Raw genomic sequence first — 23,961 nt, forward strand, 5'->3', positions numbered from 1 at the left:
TTTCCATTTATTTATTCATCCTTGTACCTTGGTGTGGATTTGTAGATTCTTGTTGTAGTCATTGGGTTATAATCCACTGATATTCTCATTCATGCTCAAATTGTCCTTGATTTGGCAATTGGAGAGCCCGTTCAGCTGGCTTTTGTGTCCTCTGGCATATCCCCTTCATTCTTTGAGTATCTTTTTGTTTTCTGGTATAGCAAAATATTGTAGGCTTTCCTTGCACTTTCCTTGTACCAACCCTGGAATCAACTATTTCTCCAAGGAAATCTGACCCCCTTTAGGGAAATGGTATTTAAAAGCCAAGATCCAGGCACTAGATGTACTCTTTGCTATTGGCATATCACTGGCCAATAGACAGCACAAACACACACAGGCAGACAGTTACATCTAGAATTATTTCTATTCTCATCTATGAAACCATCAGTTAACCCTGATCCACCTAATTCCGATTCAATGTCTTTCCATACTGTTCTCCTGTAGGAAAAGCCAGGCTTGCATGATCTTTAAAATATTTGTTTATTTGATCAGTTCCCTATATGTTACTGTCCTGGGTTGAATGGTAGGCACCACCCTCCCCCCCCCCAAAAAAAAAAGATTTGGTCACATCCTAAGCCCTGGAGACTGTGGATGTGACTTTATTTGGAAAATGGAGCTCTGCAGATGAGATCATGTTGGATTATGAGTAAGCACTAAATGCAAGGACCACTGTCTTTATAAAGACACACACACAGGGAGACACACAGGGAGAAGAGGGGAAGGCCACCTAGAGACAGAGGCAGAGACTGGAGTTCGGCAGCCGTAAGCCTAGAGATGCCGCTAACGGACTGAAGCTGGAAGAGGCGAGGAGGATTCTCCCCTAGAGGCTTCGGAGGTGGCCGGGCTCTGCAGACATCTCATTTTCAGACTTCTGTCCTTCGGATCTGGGAGAGAATAGATTTCTCTCCTTTCAAGCTGCCAAATATTTGGTCATGTGTTACAGTAGCCCTAGGAACCTCACAGTCCCTCTGCTGCCCCATCTCCCGGGCCGAGGCTCTCCTTTCTTGGCTTCGGCTCTAAGCCCCCCATTTTGGGCCACTTCCCACCTCCCTCGTGGGTACCCTCTTCACTCCCCACTGGAGCTAACACACCCCACTCCAGACCACCATCTGTGTTGATGTCCTCCTCACAATGTGGCCAGATAAAAGACAGGATTGTCCAGTTACATTTGAATTTCAGATAAACTACAAATAATTCATACAAGATTTGAGACACATTTATACTAACAAAATATTCATTGTTTATCTGAAATTCAAACTTAACTGGGTGTCATGTTTTGCTTTACTAACTTTCTTTCTTTCTTTTTTTTTTTTTTTCCTAAATCTGGTAACCCTATCTCCTCACCCCACACAGGCCAGGACCTTCACCCCTGATCTCCAGGCCACCTCTCCCTGAGCAGACTCAACACTTCAGGGCGGCTCTGACATTTGCACCAAGCTGCCCCCCTGGTGGGCTACCCGTTCTCTCTGCTCAGACTCTAGTAGCCCTCACTGGGCCCCTGCAGCTCCCCACGCAACCTCCTACCACTGCAGACACATACCTTGTTTTGCTCCACTTCATGGGTTCAAGACTGAATTATTTAGGATGAGAAGAGAAAGGAAGGAAGAGAAATAGAAGAAAAGTGATTATTCTCTTAAGTGTGTCTTCCATTCTCCCTAGAGTAGATTTTTATGTGAGGAAATGACCTGTGTTAGAATTCTCCAGAGAGGGGCACCTGGGTGGCTCAGTGGGTTAAAGCCTCTGCCTTCAGCTCAGGTCATGATTCCAGGATCCTGGGATCGAGCCCCGCATTGGGCTCTCTGGTCAAGTGGGGAGTCTGCTTCCTCCTCTCTCTCTCTGCCTGCCTCTCTGCCCACTTGTGATCTCTGTCAAATAAATAAATAAAACCTTAAAAAAAAAAAAGAATTCTCCAGAGAAACAGAACCAATAGGACATAATGTGTGTGTGTGTCATAATATATATACATTGTATGTGCATGTATCATAGTGTATACATTGTAGGAATTGTAGGAATTATAGCAATTGGCTCATGTGACTATGGAGGTTAAGAAGTCCCACAGTCTGACCTCTGCAAGCCGGAGAATCGGGAAAACCAGTGGTATAATTGAGTCTGTCTGAAGTGTGTGTGTGGTGGGTAATGGTGGGCCTAGTGTAAGTCCTGTGGTCCAAAGGCCCAAGAACCAAGATCTCTGATGTCCAAGGGAAGGTAGACATCCCAGCTTGAGAAGAGAAGGCCAAGGATTTGTCTTTCCTTCACCTTTTTCTGCTCCATTCAGTCCCTCAGCAGATTGGATGCTGCCCACCCACCCCAGTGAGGGTGGGCCTCCTTCACCCAGTCTACTGAATCAGATACTCATTCTTCCAGAGACGCCCTTGTGGACAACACCCATAAATAATACTTTACCAGCTACCTGGGCATTCTTTAGCCCAGTCATGTTGACACATAAAATTAGCTATCACGTGGCCTGTGTGGGAAATTGATGGCCCTTCGTCAGCCATTAAATAGAAAATGAATTATGTTTTTGAGGATCACCTGAGGAGAGTGAGATTTTGAAAAGTTCAAATGCTGGGAGAAATATCATTTGAAGGGACTTCAGTGTCTTCTCTTTTGACCTCCTCCCCCTATTTCAGCTTCTATCTTGTGTTACTGCCTCTCATGTTTCAACCTTGTGTCTACTCGGGATTTTTATGAGTTTTCTGAGTAAGGACCCATGAGCGCCAACTTAGAATTTCCCACCTATTCCCAAAAGTCATTGTCTCAGCTTCAACCAATCCTTGAATTGAAAGAGAAAAAAGGGGGCAGGGGAATATTTAAAACCAGATCCAGTATATCCACTAAATATTGCAAAGAAGCCAATAATCAATAATCCCTCTCGGAGTGGTTTTCCTGCCAGGTTCAGTTGCTCTCCTCTGGGATCATCAGGTGACCCCAGACCATCTCTCGAACATACACACTAGCCATCCCTCAGCGCCATGACCTTGCAGATCTGCGTTTTTCGTGTGCTCTTGGCCCATGCTGCATCACCATCCTGTGCCCAGGCATGGACCAAACCTGGAGGCCTGGCCCCTCTCTCCTCTGCTCGCTTTCTGTCACCAGCTCAGCTCCGTTCCTCTTTGTACCATAGACTTGTTGCTCATGGCCTCTTCCCTTTCCACTCCCTGCTGTTTCCTGCTCGTCCGTCACCCGTGGAACTATGACCCTGGACAGGTCCTTCTCTTCAGGCTGAAGCCATGTGAAGAGACTTCCCGGGCTCTAAATTATCTACTTAGCCCTTTTGATTCGTCCATATAACTTTTACAAAATTATAGGGCCAAAATCACAACTCAAGCAGTGTTTGGGGCTGAAATAACAAGCAAATCAGAAACTCTAATTTAGGGAAGCAGCTCCATTTCCTACGTGCTCTCTAGTTATGTTTTTTAATTTACAGTCCAGCCAATCACCACCATAAATTAAAAGGCTATGGTTCAAGCACCCATTTCTGATCCAATATATCACAAATCCAAGTCAGCCAGTCAAGGCTTAATATGCTCGTTTCAGTGTTTATAGCCATAAGAAGCAATAAATGACAAGGGCTATCGTGCAATAAAGCTGTTACCACACTGTGAGAAAACCCCCATCTATTAGTAGCTACACCATAGCTATGCCAGCCTCATAAATTCAGATGCCTTTTCTATGTCGGAATAGTTTTCCATCGCAAGTGAGGTACCCAGTAATGTTTATCTTTCCGAAGACTCGTCACAGTCATTTCTACCATTCCTGCATGAATCACGCTGGTTCATCTGTTATGACTTAGAACATTGTGGCCAATGGTCCACGGAAGCCAAAGTGACAAATGCACAGCTGGCTCGTGTGAAAACCCCTGTGGACTCATTTCAGGAATAACAGGGGGAAGATTTACGGTGGTGGGGCAGTGACATCTGTGGGAATTCTAGCCGTGGTGGAGCTGGGACTCGGGGCAGTCAGGAGAAGGTTAGATCCACCGACTGAGCTAAGAGAAAGTCTGGAGAGAAGCACTGAGTGGAAATCATGGTTGCAAAGGAAAACTTGCGGCAGATGAAGGCTTCAGGTTGGGGCTGACTTGGATGCCCCGGGTTTGCTGGGGAAACACCTGAGGCCCTTCAGCACTGAGCAGCTTCTGCAGCGAAGTGTGTAGTAATGAGCCACTGAGGTGACAGGTGACAAAAATAGCTTACAAAAGTCTTGGTAATGTTCTACCCAGCAAGAATAAAATTTTATGCCTTTTTTTTTTTTTAAATCATTGCCCTTTCCTTAGGTGTCACATATTTGAGTAAAACTCATTTTATTGATGTAGATAAAAATCAGAACCTCTTGACCAGTTGTCCCTGGGTTGTGCTTGTCTATCCCCGGGATTCTCCCCACCCCCACCTTGAGTTTTCCTCCACCAATAAGGAGGACGTAGGTGCAAATGCCCGAGATCTCAGGAGTGACAGTGACCACTGTCATGGAGCGGAGGCAGAAGGTGAGGGATGCCCCATTGAGGTAGGTTTCACTTTCCTTCTGTGGGGCTCTTTGCTTCAGCTCAGGGCTGGACTCACCGTGAGGGAGGAAGCTCAGTTCAGGTCCCTATTATGGTAACTGGGCAGCCACGGCCACATACTTTATACAATATGTTTCATCTGGGTGAAGTCACACTTTGGAATTAATCATAAGAAAAATTGTGGGAAAGATGCAGAAGGTAAATTTAGTTTCCTGCTCGTTGTGATGAAGCATGGTATTTGCTTTTTAAGAATGAATTTGATAATGGTCTGGTGTTGAAGGTGTCTTTTGATGATGTGAAGAAGGTGGTGAATAGAGTTCAGAGAAGCTTCTTAGCCTCAACACACATAAAGTGTGACCTTCTTAGAGCATTTCTACCCGGTGAAGAATTAAAAGAAATGAAGATCATGCTATTATACATCAAAGAGCCTTTATTTTTTTAGTTAATTTATTTATTTTAAGTAATCTCTCCACCCAACGTGGTCCTTGTTCTCGTGACCTATGATCAAGAGTCACATGCTCTACCAACTGAGCCAGACAGGTGCCCTGAGCCTTGAGTTAATTTCAAAAGATGAAAAATTGGGAAAACTTAGACGCTCTAACTGTTGGTAATGATTAGTCTCTTGTGACTCTCTTCAAAGGGGACAGCAACAGAGCAGGTGTGCTAATAAGGCAGTCTGAGGCGTTCTTCTCTTGGACACTGTTTGAGGACTCAACATTTAGCTGGGGCAGCTCTTTCCACTCCAAGCCACAGGATTCCTGAATAAAATGCAATAATCTTAAAAATGTATAGATAGTTTTTGAAAGGAAATGCCTAGATGACCGAACAAAAGATGGAACTCAAAACAAGAGCAATAGGTGTATGAGATGACAACGAAGTCCCAGGGCCGCGATACCCAGACATAGGTCCTAAGGGCCATGGGCTGGCATTACCAAGACAGAGGCTATGACCAAGGGCTCACACCAGGTAGGAAGCTGGAATCAAGACCTCTGCTTCAGAGCACAGCCCAGGGAGAGCTGACCCCTCTGTGAAAAAAATGTTACCCACACCGTACCCAGGGCCCACAGGAAGTTTATGCCTCTGCAACTTTGTGTGTAAGACGTGGAAACCCCATGCAATGATCTAAGATCTGAATTTATACTGTCCACATGAGATAAGACTCCCAGCCCTAGAGGTTAGTATAAAAATGGGCCCTGAGGGGCGCCTAGGTGGCTCAGTAGGTTAAGCCTCTGCCTTCAGCTCAGGTCATGATCCCAGGGTCCTGGGATAGAGGTCGGCATCAGTCTCTCTGCTCAGCGGGGAGCCTGCCTCCCCCCCCTCTCTCTGCCTGCCTCTCTGCCTACTTGTGATCTCTATCTCTCTCCGTCAAATAAATAAATAACATATTTTTTAAAAAGGGGGGGGGGTCCTGAAAGGGATGGAGTCCCAGAGAGCCGTGGCTGAAGCAAATGCAAAATCTCTCTTTGAGGGCACTTTTATAACTCAAGGCCCATGGAACATTTAAAGAAACAATGCACCTCGCTAAAGATATGCTCACAACAAAAAATTACAGACCACATGAGGAAAGGATCCAACGGGAGGGAGTCAGGAGATAGTAAGTGGGAGAATGAGCACCCCAAGAACTTGAGATAATAGAATGATACAGTAAAACAATCCAGAGATCATAAAATAAGAAAACAGAGGAAGAGATGGTATGGTAGGTTGTTAGCAAAAGAAAGATGTTAGAATACGACAGCACACATATTCCCGTAAGTCACCAGTTCATGATGGATTGAAACTGAAACCAAAACATTTGAAGGTAAGCTTGACATTTTTTAATCACTCTACTTGGGAATAGATTACCTGCAGGAATTATGGAAACTCGATTATGTGATTCTCAGAAGATTATAGTTAAAACTCCCCGATGGGTTTAGCTTATATCATAAATGTAGAATGTTTTCACTGATTTTGAGCTGCTGTATGGATAAATTTTGTCCATAGGAATGTCTTCTAGTTTTTAATTTTTTCTAATTATCAAATTAATACATCTTCATTATTTGAGACAAATTTTGAAATACGATAAGCAGAAATAAAGAGTCTCACTGTTCTCACAGTAAACACTGTTCACATTTTAGCATATTCCTTTCCAGTTTCGCTTCTATTCAGTGTACCCTTATGGAGCTCAACTTATACTGAAATAAAATTGTTATTCCTTTTATTTTGTAAATTCTACATTATGTCATAGGCATATTTCCATGTTCTAAAACATGCTATTAGTATAGTTTACATGGCTGCATAATATTTTCTTATGGATAGAGTTGCCTGGGTGGCCAGTCGGTTAAGCATCCATCTCTTGGTTTCTGCTCAGGTCATGATCTCAGGGTTGTGAGATCGAGTCCTGTGTCAGGCTCTGGACTCATCATGGAGACTGCTTGAGATTCTCTCTCTGCCCCTCTCCCTGCTTGCTCTCTCTTTCTCTCTCAAATAAGTAAAATCTTTTTAAAAAATTTCCTCAAGGATATACCATTTGTTTCATAATTCTCTTTTAATTATTTATTTACAATGCCTCCGTGTTTTCATTGTTCTAACTCTGCAATAAATACCTGTGCATAGATCTTGGCTTATGGGATTGACTATGTCCTGAGGCTATATCTATGTTCTTAAACCAAGGGACAATTTGGAGCACCTGACTGGCTCAGTTGGAAGAGCACACAATACTTGATCTCAGGGTTGTAAGTTCAAGTCCCATGTTGGGTATAGAGATAATTTTTTAAAAAGAAGGAGGGACAAGCCTTGATGTTTTACAATTTATGTTTTCAAATGTGTTTTACTTCACTTCAACAAAATTCATTAAGTACCTGCTATGTGCCATATAACCTTTCTGTATATACCTATTATTGTGTTTCTTTTTCTTTTGATTGTCAGAATCATCATATGTCCTGTAGAAAATCTGACATGCATTCATGAATACTTGTGTGTTTGTGTGTGTGTGTGTGCGTATGTGTGTGCGTGTGTGTGTCTAAAAAGGCAAGAGTAGGAAAAAGGAAGCATGAGGAAATTCAGCTACCTTCTATGTTCAGCTTTTAGGATCCAAGTCAGCAAAGAGAAAACTCTAGAAAAATTTTTGTGGCACACTTAAAAATTTTACAAAACAAATTTCCTGATTAGATGGAAAGGTGAGTGTTGTTTTAATCTATTTGAGCCTTAGAATAGGCCTGCGTTGGGGCGCCTGGGTGGCTCAGTGGGTTAAAGCCTCTGCCTTCGGCTCAGATCATGATCCCAGGGTCCTGGGATGAAGCCCACATCAGGCTCTCTGCTCAGCAGGGAGCCTGCTTACCTCTCTCTCTGCCTGCCTCTCTGTTTCCTTGTGATCTCTGTCAAATAAATAAATAAATAAATAGAATAGGCCTGCGTAAAATCAGCAATGTGCATCACATGACCCCCTTCCCAGACTTTCTTCCTATTATAATACTAGGATTTGATGACAACTTTTGTAGCTGCTTTCAAAAACTATGTCAACTTTACAGAATGTCTATTCAACCAAAACATAACACCTCTCAGGACCAAGTCTGCAAACTCCAGCACTTCATGACCTTTCTCCAATAAGAGAAGCAACCGTAACCTTGGCAAATGAACCAAATTTACACCACAGCAATAATCTCCCAGAAAACCTTAATTAAATAATACTAATAAATGGAACCTATTTCAAATAAGCCAAAAACTGATTCTGTCTTGGGCACATAAGTAGATACACTATTTTGTTTGTCTGTTCAGGTTCTGCAATAGCAGAGAAAGAATTTAGAAGTCACAATGCTAAAACCTAGAAATAAGGGAAAGGGTTGTGGATAAAGCAGAGGAGAAATAAGGAAAGGAAATTTCTGTTGCCGTGTTCTTTGCTCCAGTGCTTGGTTCTTCTAGTACAAAGCTGTGGGGGTTAGGGGGCGGTGGGTATGGTTATGCACTTGCATATGGAATAATCCTAGGGGCCATCATTCACAGTGAGCCCCGGCTGAGGCCTCAAGAATTGTAAGTCAATTTGTGATTATGTAAATGTCTATACATATATGTAAACTACAATAGACTGAGATAACTTCAGAAAGAAGAACTGAGGGGTGCCTGGGTGGCTTAAGTCAGCGAAACATCTGCTTTCGGCTCAGGTCATGGTGCTGGGATCAAGCCCCACATCGGGCTCCCTACTCACTGGGGAGCCTGTTTCTCTCTCCTCCCTTCCCCTGCTAGCGTTCCCTCTCTCTGTGTGTCTCTCTCTGTGTCAAATAAATAAATAAAATTTTTAAGAAAAAAAAAAGAAGAAGAAAGAAGAAATGACGCAGATGATTGTGTGAAAAGACTCATTGCTGAAGAGAAAAGACAAGGGACAGGGGTGTATATACAGTTCGGGAAAATGCAACATCTCTTTTTCAGGAGCGATACTCTTTTGTGCAGTGCACACATCTGGGCTGGCACCATTGCCAAATTTTTGAAAGGTTGCTGTCAAAAGCTGAGGCTAAGAATGTATGTCAAGAAGTAATTTAAGAAAATAGAAGTGACTGCAGTTTAGCACTTAAGTAAGTCCTCAAACAATGTTCAATAGTAAGGAAGAGGAAACCCAAAATGAATAACAGGAAAGCTACAGGCTGGTTTTCACTCCGCAGAAACGGTTTCTCCTGTGCCTCCTACTGCTGGCCTGTCACTTGGACCTTTCCAACTACTGGCCTACACAAATGACTTAAAAACATGTGGAGTTGGGACCCGTGGGGATGGATTCTGACCATATGTCGTCCAACCTGGGCAAGCCCGGAACAAGTCAGACTTGCCCCAGGGCTGCTGGAGGCCTGCGAGGGCTGGTTTCTGGAGACGGCAGCCTCACGTGCTCACCCAGGAAGGGGCAGGGTGACACAGGGAGAGGGTGTCATCCAGTTCTCCGCTCCTGTGTGTCTAACGGACAGCATGCTGTGTTTAGGCAGTGTTTCTCCTACTTCAGGATCTGATTAATTGGGTTCCCACTAGGTGTTGACTTTTCCCTTGGAGTCACCATTCACTTTAGAAACCATACCAACTTTTTCTGTGCAATAAAATGGAAGAGAATGAGCTTGGGAATCAGGCCAGACCAGGCTTTGAACCCTGAGCAAATGGCCTATGCCTGGCTTTTTTCATCTGAAAAATGGGAAAACAATGAGCTCCTCCAGGAAGAATAATGACCACACGAAGATCATTTGATACAGAGCCTGGCACCTAAAAGGCTCAAAGAAAATGTAATTTATGTTGAGCAGCTGTTTAGTAAGGAAGAGGTAAAGCTTAGAGCCAGAGTTAAGGGTTCATCATGTGACTTACAGATTTGTGGCCTTTGGCAGGTCACTTCAGCTCTGTACCTTAGTCTTCTCATCCCTAAAATGGGAAGAATGAGAGCACCTACTTTGTGGAGAGTCATGAGGAATGAATGAGTTAATATCTGTACAGCACCTGGCACATCGTAAGTTCTCGATAAAAATCTCAGCCATTCACTAGAATAAGAATTAAATTACTTTTCTTAGCCCATGAGATTGTTGGGAGGCTTATATAAAATAACCCATGGGAGTGCTTAACTAACAAACCTTTAGCAAATCATATTAAGTACTCGATTACAGTTACTTACTACATTGATGATGATTACTACTATGATTATTGGTATCTCACTATATTGTATAGTTCTGCAATAGAAGGCAAACTTGTGCATTTCTAACAACAATGATGTGTTACAGAGTAATTAATTAGACACTGCCATGAGTTGGTAAAAACAGCATTTTCACATGTGGAATTAAAAAGCGTTGCAATAATAGAACTAAAGAAAATACAAAATGTATTAGCCTTTATGGAAATGTCTCATTTTACTACTTTCCAAGTCCCTAACACAGATTTTCTGAGTTTTCAATGTTTTGCCATCAGAGTTAAAGATATATTTTTTTTTTTCCTTCAACGTAATTTGAGTCAGTCCCCTGGTATTTAGCTAAATTGAACTCCGGTATTTTGGAACGGTGTTTGTTGACACAAATATATTTGGCATCACTGGGGAACCTAAAACTACATACAGCCAGGGTCATGATCCCTCAAACTCAAGATGACAGCAATATTTTGAAGTACAAGCATCGCTAATAAGTTTTATGCTGTCATTTCTCGCCTGAACACAGAGGCGCGTTAGTGTCTAAGATAGCAATGGCAGTTACAAAGATCAAACTATAATTTTATGAGCATTCTTCACAGAGTACACGAGGTATTTTGCCATTTTGCTCAAGCAAAGAAGACTGAGAATCTGGTAATATACAGCAAAACCTGTGTAACTTTCCACTCACCTTACCTGATTGTGAGATGACCACGGAGGGTGAAAATCAGCTGCCTTGCTCTCACTTCACCCCAAAGGCTTATCTGATTCTCCCTCAACCTGGAGGATGTGCATTCACACTGGAGGTTTTGTTTTGGTCTCGCTTAGATATTTCTAGTCTAGAAAATTCCCTGACAGCTCAGTGAAATGAAAAATCTAAGCATTCAGAAACCGACTGGCCTGGGCAGAACATTTGCGACTCTGGATCTTCTGCAACAACACTATTTTTCTAAGTAAAGAAGTAACATGAGGAGGCCCGTCTGGTGAATGACCAGACTTTGTCACCTTGCCTCGGTTTCAGGTTTTCATACGGCCTTTCAGAGGTCAAGAGAGGCACAGGCCACTTCCATATTAAAGCAAACCAAACCAACACCAAACAAAAGGAAGAAGAAAAAGAAATGCCAAAATAGGGTTACAACATTTGTGGTGTATTTTAAATGTATCTAAGAAGTAAATAATTTCAACCCACGTGTACCCACCCACCCCCCCACACATTCAGTTCAATGCGGTTATAGTATTCCCAAGATGATTAAGGGAATTATTAGAGGATTTATTAAAACTACTGTTTCATCATTCTCGGCAGATATGGCCCAGTAATGGGACACGGAGTTAAGTTGGGAGGAAATCATCTTCCTTCTTCAAATCCACCAATGCTTCTCTGTACTTACAGGTATAACCTGGAGGCACTGAGGTCCTTTGTGACCGCAAGGACCCCAGCCCGTGACCCTCCTGGTGTTCCCCTTCTTAAGCCTGGGGTGTTTGCCCTTGGCTCTATCCAGCTGCCGGTCTTTATAACGTCAGCTGTCACCTGTGCTCAGGTGAACAGACCAGCCCAAGCGTCTGGGCGGAACTGGGACCCTTACTAATGGCATCCATTTGGTTTTTTTCCAGTTCTGTGTGTTTCTATTGCACTGGAGAAAGAGAATCAAATTGATCCCTTCGTTTCATGAAGCAAGTAACAGTCAAAACACAGCCTAGAGCAGATTAAGTACAGGTTGATAGAGGCAGTTGGCCTTGGGGGGAGGACAGTACTGACCTTCAGCAGGAGGCAAACGTATGCGCATCGTTAAAGGAAGCTACTGATGAGGGCTCCTGCCAAGACAGAAAACCCCTCAGGAGCCTAAGAAGAGTCTGGAAACTAACAAAAGCTTCCTTAGAGGGGTGCACAGGTGGAAGTTCGGTCCAACCCTAAGCTAGTTACTGCCCCTGGGGCCATTACATCTGATTTGACAGAAGGCGTGAGGCTTCAAATTGACTTCAGTCCCCTGACTGACTCATGGACATTGTCTACTTCCCTGAAATTTCACTTGCAGATCTGGGATAACACTTCCATTTCTCCTTTCCCTAGAGGAAGCCAGGTGGGAGGGAATGGGAGGCAGAGGGGAGAGAGAAGAGGAAGATGGAATTCTGGCCGATGGCAGTTGATGCCGGTGAGCTTGAGCTGGGGTAGAGGGAGCTTGAGGATTGGGAACTTGGGTGTAAGCTCCAGAAAGAGGGAAAAGAGATAAGCAAGAGGAAGGGTTAACACCTTAACAGGGCGGAAGAAACTCAGTGAATGACCCTGTGGAAAAGGACTCATGGAAAAAAGTCTGAGGCTGGTTTAAAATGATGGTTTATCCAGTTTCTCAGATGGGGGGTGGGACAGCCCAGTGGGATGCTGCAGGAACAGCCAGGGCTTAGGACTCGGGGCCAGTGTCCCTGAAGCCCCGCCCCCTGCCTCCCCCTGCAAACCTTCACCAGGCCCTGCTACATAATTTCACTGATTGATAAGAGGGTTACACACTTTCTGATACATCTAGACCGGACTCCTCACAGAGCCAAGGCCCTTTGTTAAAATATGTCAGGTCCAGAGGTTCTCCAGCAGTTTCCTATTTCCCAGAATATACTCTGAAGTCCTTTGTGAGGCCGGCAGGCTGCTTTAGGACCTAGTGGTACCTGCTTCCTCCTCTAACCTCATCACCTTCCGTTCTCCCCTCAGTGACCCTTCCAGAATACCTGGCTTCCTTGCTTTCCTCTAAAGCAAAGCAAGCAAACTCCACTGTAGGGCCCTGGCACTCACCATTCCCTGGATCCTGCAGGATTTGAACCCTCTCGCTGCGCTCAGACCACTCTCTGCCCCCGTTAGTCTGCTGGGGCTACCCTAACAAAGCCCCCAGACTGCGACTTAAACAACAGGAACGAATTCGCTCACAGCTCCAGAGACTGGAAGTCCAAGACAGTGAGAAAAGTCTGGTTTTCTCAGAGGCACATGTGAGAAAAATCTGTTCTAGGTCCCTCTCCTTGATTTATAGATGACTGTCTTCTCCCTGTGTCTTCACGTGATCTTCCCTCGATGTATGTCTGTGTCCAGACTTCTTCAAAGGGCACCAGTTTTGGATTAAGGCTCACCCTAATGATCTAATTTTAACTTAATACCTCTCTAAGGACACTATCTCCAAAGACAGTCATAAGGACACTATAGTCATAAGGACATGATCTCCAAATACACTCCAAATACAGTGGAGGTCACGACTTCAGCATATGAATGGAGTGGGGGAGGATACAGTTCAGCCCTAAACAGCTTCTAATCACAGAAGACTCCCTTACAACATCCAAAACAGTGTCCCTATTAACTGACACATATTCCTGTAAAAAGATTTTATTTATTTATTTGTCATAGAGCGAGCACAAGCAGGGGGAGCAGCAGGCAGAGGTAGAAGAAGGCTCCCTGTTGAGTAAGGATCTCAATGCGGGGCTTGATCCCAAGACCCTGGGATCATGACCTGAGCCCTGAGCTGAAGGCAGACACTCAACCGACTGAGTCACCCAGGTGCCCCTAACTGACACATATTTATTCATTCATTTGTCAAAGGTCTTCCTTCCAACCCTAGAGGGAAAAATTCTTTATTTTGTTAACTGATGCATCTCTAGTGCCTGCCTAGTCGCTGCCTGGAGAGTAGTAGGCCCTCAATAAATATTCATGAATGGGTGAATGCATATTATGAATCTATTGCAAATTACTCTGCAAAAAATCAACGACAGGAACAGATACTCACGGATGCTGTTAAGAAAGTATGTTAAAAACAACTGCGTGTATATCATCATTTTATTTTTAAATCGTATGCATATAATTTATCTTTATTAAAATAAAACTTGGAGATGCAACAAAATGCTAATGGTGGTTCTTGGGGTAGAATTTTGATTTATTTTGATTTCTCTCACTTCTGTGTATTTTCTTATTTCTCTTCAATGAATATATATTACTTTTGTACCAGGAAAAAAGTTGTTAAAATTAACAGAAGATATTTTTGTTGTGACGTTTAGCTGGCCTGATGTTCAGAGAAAATAAATACATCATTAATCATTTTTGTGGGGACACAGTGAATGGGCAGTCTCTCAGAGCACAGACTCCCAGAGTCGACCTGGTATGGAATCAAGTCCTCACTTTCCACTTTCTGGATCTCTCTTCTCAGGCATGTCAGTCACATGCACTGACCCCCTGTTTCTCATCTGTATAATGTGGTAACAGTGGTCCACAGAAGACCTGGGCTGTCTTCCATCCCTGACTAGAATTGCATTATTCTCATCTCAGTGATTTGGAAATATCAAGATACCAAGGATCAGAGAGACTAGTCCAAGGGTTTGACTCTCCCTCTTTTCCCTGTCCAGGGCAGGCCAAGCCGTATCCAGATACCCCCTCCTATTGTTTCTGGGCTTAAGACCTGGCCTGAGGAGAGGTAAGTGAGACACCTGCCATAGGATCCCTATGTAAGGGGGCACAAACACTCAGTAATTAAGATAACAAATAAATAGCATGTTTTGAAAAATAAAATTATTTTAAAAATCTATATTGAACAAAATACCAACAATTTTAGTGAAGATGGGATCAGTATTGCCAATTTCCCCTTTGGCTCGGGCTCCATTATGGCTCACTGTGTTGCTGCTTCCAAACCACAGCCTGAAGGTAGGGAACCTGCAATTATTCAAATCATTATTAATTACTGCTTAATTATAATTAATTATCCAAACGGCCCTAAGCCTCAGAATCGCCATTGTTCACTCTGATTGTTTGGCCTCTAGTCAAGCTCCTGTAGGGATACCCACAGGGAAAGGTGTATTTTTCTGACTGTTTCTTTCTTTCTCCTTTGAAGAGACCTAATCACAATGGCCAACTAAACAGCCTTCTAACCTCACCATAGACTCTGAGGGGTAAGCGTCTCCCTATTCTTTTATAGAAACATAAAGTGCCAGCAAAGCATGATTTCTACCCCAAAGAGAGCTAAGCAGAGTTTGCAGATGTGGCAGGCTCCTCCCTGATATTCCTGGGGGAAGGGCACACAGACCTTGGCACACTTTGCTTCAAAAATAGGTGGTAGAGGTGCGTGGGTCACTCAGTGGGTTGAGCTTCTGCCTTCAGATCATGATGTCAGGGATCAAGCCCCGAATTGGGCTCTCTGCTCAGCGGGGAGCCTGCTACCTGCTCTCTCTCTCTCTCTGCCTGCCTCTCTGCCTACTTGTGATCTCTGTTTGTCAAATAAATTAAAAAAAAAAATTTTTTTAATAGGCAATAGCAAATAGCATGCCCCTTCCACCTACTTCCCAGGAGAAGGGAAAATCCTTACGTAATGGGATCAAATGGGTCAGTGGTGCCAGGTGGAGAGTTGCCCTGAGGGCCTTTCATATCACCGCATCCGGAGATTTTGGAGGCTAATTATTATATATGCATGTAAAGAACTTCCCAGTGCACGTTCGCAGGAAAATTACTAGTTAAATGTAGCAATGACAGTAACACTTAAAGTTTTCTTTTCACACGATGGTTTCATTTTACACTGGACACTTCATTTGCTGAAACCACAGATTCTAAGTTGCTCTACCGAAGTAATCACTAGAAAAATGTGATGTTTTCAGCATGTAAATTTTAGGAGATTTCTCTGACTGCTCCTGAATTTGATTTAATGTGAATGTTATTTTCAAATGTTCAATTCAAAACATCACAAAATGCACATATCCAATGGCAAATTTGGTTCTGAAAGCACCTGCAGAAATCCATGTTCTTCCTAACATGGATTTCTAACAAGCGGGAGTGGTGGTGGGGGGCGGGGGGGACTGCCTCGAAGCCAGGTAGTGCGGAAGACTGAGATTTGGCTACAGCAAATTTACCACGATCCGGGGTAAGGTGATGATCTCCACCCACTTCAGAAAGTGAAGGAGCTGGCTTTGGGGGTGGGGAGAAGAAACGTTGCTCCCCATACCTCTCCCTTCCTTCCCCACATTTTAATTTTACTCGTGTTTACCAGAAAAGTGAAACCCACTGGGATTTTATATTTGTGTCCAATAAGAAGCCCGAGCACTCTGAGGCCATCACACCCCGAGGGACACACAACCAGTCCCAGGTGTTCCGGCCTCGGCATGGAGGCCCCTGATGGAGGAATGAAGAAGCTGCCCAGATGTTCAGGCCTCAGAAGTCACGACCTGCGAAAACCTGGAGGAGTCCCGCTGACAGCCAGAACTGCGGGTCCAGACCTACACCCCCAGGTGAGCGGCCCTCAGCCGGCTCCCGTGGCCAGACTCGCTCCGGCTGCGGCCTTGGCCGTGCTGGGGCGCATGCGCAGTCCTCACCTACACACTCTCGAGAGCATCAGAAAATAGCTGTTGTTGGAAAAAATGCTATCGGGCAGCAGAAACTAGGAGCAGCGGCACAAAAGAGAATAGAGAATACGGAAAAATAAGGAATGGGTATAATCGGTCTTGAATTGTGATTGTTGCTCTTCTCAGATGTAACTTTTTCATTCATGTATCCATTCATTCAAGAAGTGTCTGAGGCGGCTGCAAACCAGGCATCTTACTTAGCCTGAGGTTGCAAAACCTGAATAAAAGAGCTCTGCCCTGGGGGGTGTGCCTCGTTTACTGTGGGGGGTGGGGTGGGGAAGCAGCTCTCCTACAATGTGATGCAAGGCTGCACCACGCAAGGACTGCACCCAAGATGCAGAGTTTTCCAGGCGTAAGGGAGTCCGAGAAGCTTGGCAGCAGGCTCTGCTGGATACAAGCCCCAGAGCATGAGTAGAGGTTGACCGAATGGCCCAGCTGGGGCAGCTCCCGCACTCTGACAGGCAGACTGGGTGTGGGCCCTGGCTTTGGCGGTTAGCACTTCTCTCCTCAGTTTTTCTTTGCCTCTTCTTGGCCAAGTATTGACTCTATAACCAGACTACTTTTTTTTCCCCCTAGAAGAGTGTTCTATGTTATCTGTATAGTAAGTACAGCAGAGAAGACATAGCTCGTGGGATGTGGGGCATCACTCAAAGGAGCACCTTAAAGAAGCCAGGCCTGCTCAACAGAGAGGCCAAGACCATAGCTCCTCCACTCCCCTCCCCACATGCAATCGGAGTTGTACATTTTGTTGTTGTCATTGTTTAAGTTCACTTTCTCTACAAATGAGTCCCTTAAGACAAATTTCTTGGTCCCTGCATCTATCCAGTCTGCCCATCCTAATCCCTTCTGATGGAAAATTCTAGAGGTAGTGCAGGGTGCGCTCCATGCTGTGAGGATAAAAATCGATTTGTCTCCACAATAGGGCAATAGAGTCATCATGAGGAAAAGACTGTGCCCTAAAACCTATGAGCTCTGTTTCTAGGGGACAAACTTGGTTAAGAAGACTTCTTTAAACTTTTCCCTGCTGTCAAGTTTAATGAGACTGCTCCTCCTACAGTGTTTCTAATATCAGCTTGACTTCAGGAGGCTGCTGTCAAAAAGGCTACCAGAAGACACTGAGGGGAACACACTAAATCATTACAGGAAAAAAGTTCTAACTTCAGTAAGCCAGCTTGGCCAAAAATTCCATCTTAAGAGTAAAATTGGCACATCAAACACTGACACATCTTCAAAGCAACAAGATATCACACAAGTGAAACAAGTAGAAATAGTGAAGTTTGGTGGGGGGAAGGGGTTAGCATTGGCAAGATTGGGAAAAAACAACTGCAAGCATTATTTAGTTATACTCTACCTTGCTTTTGTTTTTTTTTTTTTTTAAGAGTATATTTATTTATTTAAAAGAGAGAGAGAGGGAGAGAGCACAAGCAGGGTGAGGGGCAAAGGGAGAAGCAGAGGGGTGCCTGGGTGGCTCAGTGGGTTAAGCCGCTGCCTTCAGCTCAGGTCATGATCTTAGGGTCCTGTGATTGAGTCCTGCATCAGGCTCTCTGCTCAGCAGGGAGCCTGTTTCCCTCTCTCTCTCTCTCTCTGCCTGCCTCTCCATCTACTTGTGATCTCTCTCTGTCAAATAAATAAATAAAATCTTTAAAAAAAAAAAAAGGGAGAAGCAGAATCATTTCTGAGCAGGGAGCCTGATGTGGGGTTTGATCCTGAGACTCTGCAATCATGACCTGAAACAAAGGCAGACATTTAACTGACTGAACCATCACAGGTGCCCCTCTACTTTGCCTTGTTCTAAAGTGGATTTGGCAGTGAGTTTACTTCCAGGGCAAGTGTGCTAGGCAACTCTTTCCGGAAACTGGTTGAGTGTAGATCACATGCCTTTATAACCTTTGGATCTGGATTGAAAGCTGGCATCTGCTTTAGAAAACCAGGAGCCTGAACAGCTGTGCGCTAAGATTTTAGATTTCCTATAGCACTTAGACAAAGGCAACGGGAAGCAAAGAAGCCATTAAACTGCAAAGAAGAGAAAAGCCTCCAGGAAAGGAAAAAAAAAAAAAAAATCCAAGGCTCTTAAAACTGTAGGCCCTTCCTAGCACTCGTCCTAGAAAGTGCCCTGCTGTGTTGAGTTGTAATCACAATGGACATTCAGGGCCAGAACTGACCTGTTCAATGAACATTAACTGCCCTAGTGGTATGGCAAACTAACACCTTTTTTTTTTTTTAAAGATTTTCTTTATTTATTTGACAGAGAGAGATCACAAGTAGTCGGAGAGGTAGGCAGAGAGAGAGAGGGAAGCAGGCTCCCTGCTGAGCAGAGAGCCCGATGTGGACTCGATCCCAGGACCCTGAGATCAGGACCTGAGCCGAAGGCAGCAGCTTAACCCACTGAGCCACCCAGGCGCCCCGAACTAACACCTTTTAAAATTTTTTTCAGAGCGTCATTTCAAATAAATGAACATTCTCATCTCAACTGACTTCAGTGGGCCAGAAGAAACCTTCATACAACGAGAAGAGAGAAGGTAGGAGAACAGTTCAGAAGGTGTGGAAAGAGACAGATGGAAAAGGCACTGGATTGTTTTCTTAAATACGAATGTCAGGACCATCAAATGCCCCACTTACTAAAAAGTACCAATTATAATTTTCTAAAGTTGGGAATGAGAAAAGTCAAGTTCCATATCAAATCAGATATAGTAATAATTCTTAATGTTTTTATTCACATATGTCATAGAGAATATGGTGATAAGGGTAGACTCTCTGCCCAGAAAAAGAAAATGTACATATTACTTACACACAAAATCCTATTCTATAATACTCGTCATCATAGTCAAGATGGAATCCAGTTAGTCGCAACACACATGTAATACATAGTCCTAATCACCTGACTGTCATAAAATCTTTTGTGCATCTAAGCTAGTTTTATTCTATAGTTTAAGCCTCTCACCACTTTTTCTGTCCTCTTAAGAAAAGATTATTACAGAACTCTCTGTTTAAGTTTTCATATATGCTTGCAAAAGGATATGAAATTTTATCATGATCCCTTTTGCTTTAAGCTGAAACTTCTCTAAACTTCACTTGTAGATGATAGCACAGAGTGTTAGTTACCGTGCATATCCTGTTATCCCTTCTACAGTAGTTACTCAGCCGTTTGATTACATTTTCTGAGCCTTCATTACAGCCATGTGTGGTCGTATGACCATGCTTTAAGTCAGTGATATGTAAGTTCTGGGCTATGCGCATCTTAAAAATCTCCATTCCTTTCCTCTGCTCTGATGTCTGGAATGAAGATTCTATAGTCATTCTGGACCTTGAATTTGAGGTGTGATGGACAACACTGACTGTTGACTCACTTATTGGAAGATCAATTTCATGAGAATAGGGACTTGTTTATTTTGATCAGAACATCTTCAACACTTAAAAAGTGGGTGGTATGCGGTAAAGGCTTAAGTATTGAACAGGTATTAAATGGATGAAATATGAGTCTATTCCAGACCCATATGAAACACTAACCACAAAGTCCTCCCCAGGGCCCCTGGGTGGCTCAGTCACTTAAGCATCTGCCTTGGGATCAGGTCATGATCTCGGGGTCTTTGGATTAAGTCCCACATGTGGCTCCCTTCTCAGCTGGGAGACTCCTTCTCTCTCTCCCTCTGCCACTCCCCCTGCTTATGCTCTGTCACTTTCTCTCTCTCAAATACATAAATAAAATTTTTAAAAGGCATCAGTAGGCACATGCAGGTTCTCAGTTTCTATCACAGAATCAAACTCTTGCTTAATTCAAATCACATTGCTACTCTTTGTTTCCCTTTGCTCTGTCATTGAAGGATAGAGTTGTTGTTGTTGTTTTTTCTCACCATAGCACGTACAGTCCCCAGTGTCCATCACCCAGCCACCCCATCCCTCTCACCCCCTTCCCCTCCAAAAATCCTCAGTTTGTTTCCTGAGATTAAGAGTCTCTTGTGGTTTGTCTCCCTCTCTGGTTTCATCTTGTTTCATTTTTCCCTCCCTTCCCCTATGATCCTCTGTCTTGTTTCTTAAATTCCTCCTATCAGTGAGATCATGTGATAATTGTAATAGAGTCTTTTCTTAATGCTCTCCAATGTCTTTTTCAAACAAAATATTTTAAAATCTAGTTTTATAACAATGCTTTCCAATGTTTTCTTTTTTAAAAAGATTTTATTTTTATTTATTTGACAGAGAGAGACACAGCGAGAGAGGGAACACAAGCTGGGGGAGTCGGAGAGGGAGAAGCAGGCTCCCCACTGAGTGAGGAGCTCGATGTAGGGCTTGATCCCAGGACCCTGAGATCATGACCTGAGCGGAAGACAGATGCTTAACGACTGAGCCACCCACGTGCTCTGCTTTCCAATGTTTTCTTAGCAAGTGTTAAGATTCTTTAATTTTCAAAGTCATGCATATCTATTTTGATGTGTGTCTATTTCTTTTTTTAAGATTTTATTTATTTATTTGACACAGAGAAAGAGAGATCACAGCAGGAAGAGGCAGGCAGAGAGAGAAGGGAAATAGGCTTCTTGCCCAACAGAGAGCCCGAGCAGGGCTTGATCCTAGGACCCTGAGATCATGACATGAGCCAAAGGCAGAGGCTCAATCCACTGAGCCACCCAGGCACCCTTGATGTGTGTCTATTGTTAAATGCAAGCACTATTTTATAACATAATCTTGGGCATTGTCTCAAGTCTATAGGAATCATCCAAAATGGCATTTGAAGGGGTCCCTGGCTGGTGCAGTTGATTAAGTGAACAGCCCTTGGTTTTGGCTGGAGTTGTGATTTCAGGATTGTGGGATCGAGCATGCATTGTGCTCTACAATCAGCACAGAGTCTGCTTGGGATTCTCTCTACCTATCCCCGTCATGTGCTCATGCGCTATCTCTAAAATGAATAAATCTTTGAGGAGCCTGGGTGGTGGCTCAGTCGGTTAAGCATCTGCCTTCAGCTCAGGTCATGATCCTGGGGTCTGGGATCAAGTCCTACATCTGACTCCCTGCTCAGTGGGGAGTCTGCTTCTCCCTCTGCCCCTCTTCATGCTCTTGCTCTCTTTCTCTCTCAAATAAGTAACATCTTTTTAAAAAAATAAATCTTTAAAAAAATGGCATCTCATGACATTCCTAGAACTTCAGACAATATTATTATTATATTATTTTAGATTTTATTTATTTATTTGACAGAGAGAGAGAGAGAGATCACAAGTAGGCAGAGAGGCAGGCAGGGGGTGGGGGAAAGGCTCCCCACTGAGCAGAGAGTCCGATGCGGGGCTCGATCCCAGGACCCTGAGACCATGACCCAAGCCGAAGGCAGAGGCTTAACCCACTGAGCCACCCAGGTGCCCCTCAGACAATATTATTATTATTATCATGGAATGTAGTCACTGAGGATTTAACAATATGTTGTTCATGGAAACCTAAACTTTACTGAATCTTTACAATTCTACTGTGCTTTCCCAATTTCAATTTATTGTCAATTTTTGTCCCCAAACCGTATTTTACATCTTTTAAACAATTAAATTAAGTATTAATTATCCCTGCTTCTCTGATATTTAGATTTTTCTCTATTTTTTTCTTTTGAGTATAGTTGACACATAAAAGTTACTTTAGTTTCAGGCGTGCCTGCTTCTCTGATTTTTGAGGTTACCTTTCCTTTTCTTTCTGCCATCCTAATAAAGGAGGACATTCCTCCCTTTCGTCCATTTTTGGGTATCTTATGTGGTTAAAGTGTCTTAAATGTTCACATTTTTTGCAATTACATGTCATTTTCTTCTTAATTTTGTTTTTACTTGCACCCCAGAGTTGTTGTAATTTAACTATTTGGGGGAAATAATTAGCCCCATCTACTTTTGCAACATACCTGCTTATACTAGAGCTCCAAGATTTGTGGTCAAGTGTCTCTTCAATTTACCCACCTTTGAGGGAAGATATTTACTTTTTTACATAAATATACTGAGCTTTTATGAAGTGTGGACTTATCTACACGTCATTCTCTCTTCCCCAGAGGAGATTTCCAAGTAGAAGCTCATTAAACTAGAGAAACAGAGAGGTCACCAGATGAGCTCTTCCTAAGCCTCTCCTTTATTAGAAATGTCTATGTGGCCACACAGGTCCTTCCCTCTTCCTTGCTTTCCTATCAGTCCAAAGCTAATCTCTCCTAACTCTGGAGTACCTCACTTTTGCCTTCTCAGAGACCTTGCTCCTATAATTCTCTTATCTTCTGTAACTTCAAACGTTTTTTCTCCATTGACTCTTACCTTTAACAAATAAATAGACTCACTTTTTTTTTCATCTTAAAAAAAAAAAATCCTTAATCATACACCGCCCTCTAACTACTACTGCATCTATCAGTCAAATGTTTGGGAAGAGACGCCCTCAGTCCTGGTGTTCCCTGTCCCACCTCCGATTCACTTCTTTACTCACTACCTGCCATCTGCCTCACACACATCCCCAGTCTCCCAGTTGCCATAGCCAAAGGCATTTGTAGCTTTCCCATCCTGGACCCCGCAGGGAATTGCTTATTGCCTGCCTACCTGCCAGGCACTGTTCTAGGTGTAGCCCTGTAATGAGAGGCAGCTGTGGCCCCCACCCTCACGGGACTCACTTGATCCATCAGTCGTTCCTGATTAATACTCAGGTCCTTTGAGTTCACTGCTCACCTTTTCAGGCTTTACTTAAATGCCTCTTAAATCTCTCTATTCTCCAGTCTTTCTTTTTATTTCTTTTTTTATGTATTTATTTTTTTTAAGATTTTATTTATTTGACAGACGGAGATCACAAGTAGGCAGAGAGGCAGGCAGAGAGAGAGAGAGAGAGGAGGAAGCGGGCTCCCCGCTGAGCAGAGAACCCTATGCAGGGTTCGATCCTAGGACCCTGAGATCACGACCCAAGCCGAAGGCAGAGGCTTAACCCACTGAGCCACTCAGGTGCCCCCAGTCTTTCTTTAAAAAAAAAATCTTTTTAATTACACACATCTTCTTAAGACAGTCATTTCTGTACCCGTGGCTTAAAATACTTTCTATATATTCTAATGAAAACACAATTTTACATGTTTATTCATTTAACAGTTTTATTTTACATAAAATGCTTCATTCGCTAAAACCATAGTGTTCTATGATCAACCAAGTTGTTCTGTGAAAGTAATCATTAACAAATGTTATATTCTTAGCATGTCAGCTTTAGGAAGTTTCCCTGATTATGTTTCCTTTTTTCTTTTTTTGGTTTAATATGTGTTATTTTTGAAAATGTAAGTTGGGATATTACAAAACAGATCAGTCAAAAGAGGTAAATATCCAACTTTCCACCAGACAGCTCCTTTCGCATGTCCCACTTAACAGGCAAATATTATCTTCCTCCTCAAACCTGTTCCTCTTCCTGTATTCTCTCTCTAGGAGAGAGTCACTGCTGTCTACCCAGTCCGCCAAGCTAGGACCCTGGTAGCCATTTTTGCCTCCCTCTTCAC

At 43.3% G+C, this 23,961-nt stretch overlaps 1 protein-coding gene and 1 long non-coding RNA gene across 2 annotated transcripts in view; one reads left to right on the top strand and one right to left on the bottom strand.

Moving 5' to 3' along the window:
• LOC101678804 (translation initiation factor IF-2-like) overlaps positions 1 to 19,185 on the top strand; it is a 69,374-nt gene extending 50,189 nt beyond the window's left edge. Inside the window, exons 3-5 of the mRNA XM_045078935.1 lie at positions 14,520 to 14,587; positions 16,190 to 16,385; positions 18,934 to 19,185. Coding sequence (XP_044934870.1) covers positions 14,520 to 14,587; positions 16,190 to 16,385; positions 18,934 to 18,954 — 285 coding nt within the window. The 3' untranslated portion in view covers positions 18,955 to 19,185. The remainder of the gene's footprint in view (positions 1 to 14,519; positions 14,588 to 16,189; positions 16,386 to 18,933) is intronic.
• LOC106007015 lies at positions 438 to 12,366 on the bottom strand. The gene is made up of 4 exons (XR_001181479.2): positions 11,908 to 12,366; positions 9,848 to 9,901; positions 1,580 to 1,609; positions 438 to 954 (listed from the first exon to the last, which is right to left on the bottom strand). It is a non-coding gene; the product is annotated as an uncharacterized LOC106007015 (long non-coding RNA).
• Positions 19,186 to 23,961: the final 4,776 nt, after the last annotated feature.

The sequence above is a fragment of the Mustela putorius genome, unplaced genomic scaffold (assembly GCF_011764305.1).
Source record: "Mustela putorius furo isolate JIRA1106 unplaced genomic scaffold, ASM1176430v1.1 tig00000275_pilon_pilon_pilon, whole genome shotgun sequence".
In the NCBI taxonomy this organism is placed as follows: Eukaryota; Metazoa; Chordata; class Mammalia; order Carnivora; family Mustelidae; genus Mustela; species Mustela putorius.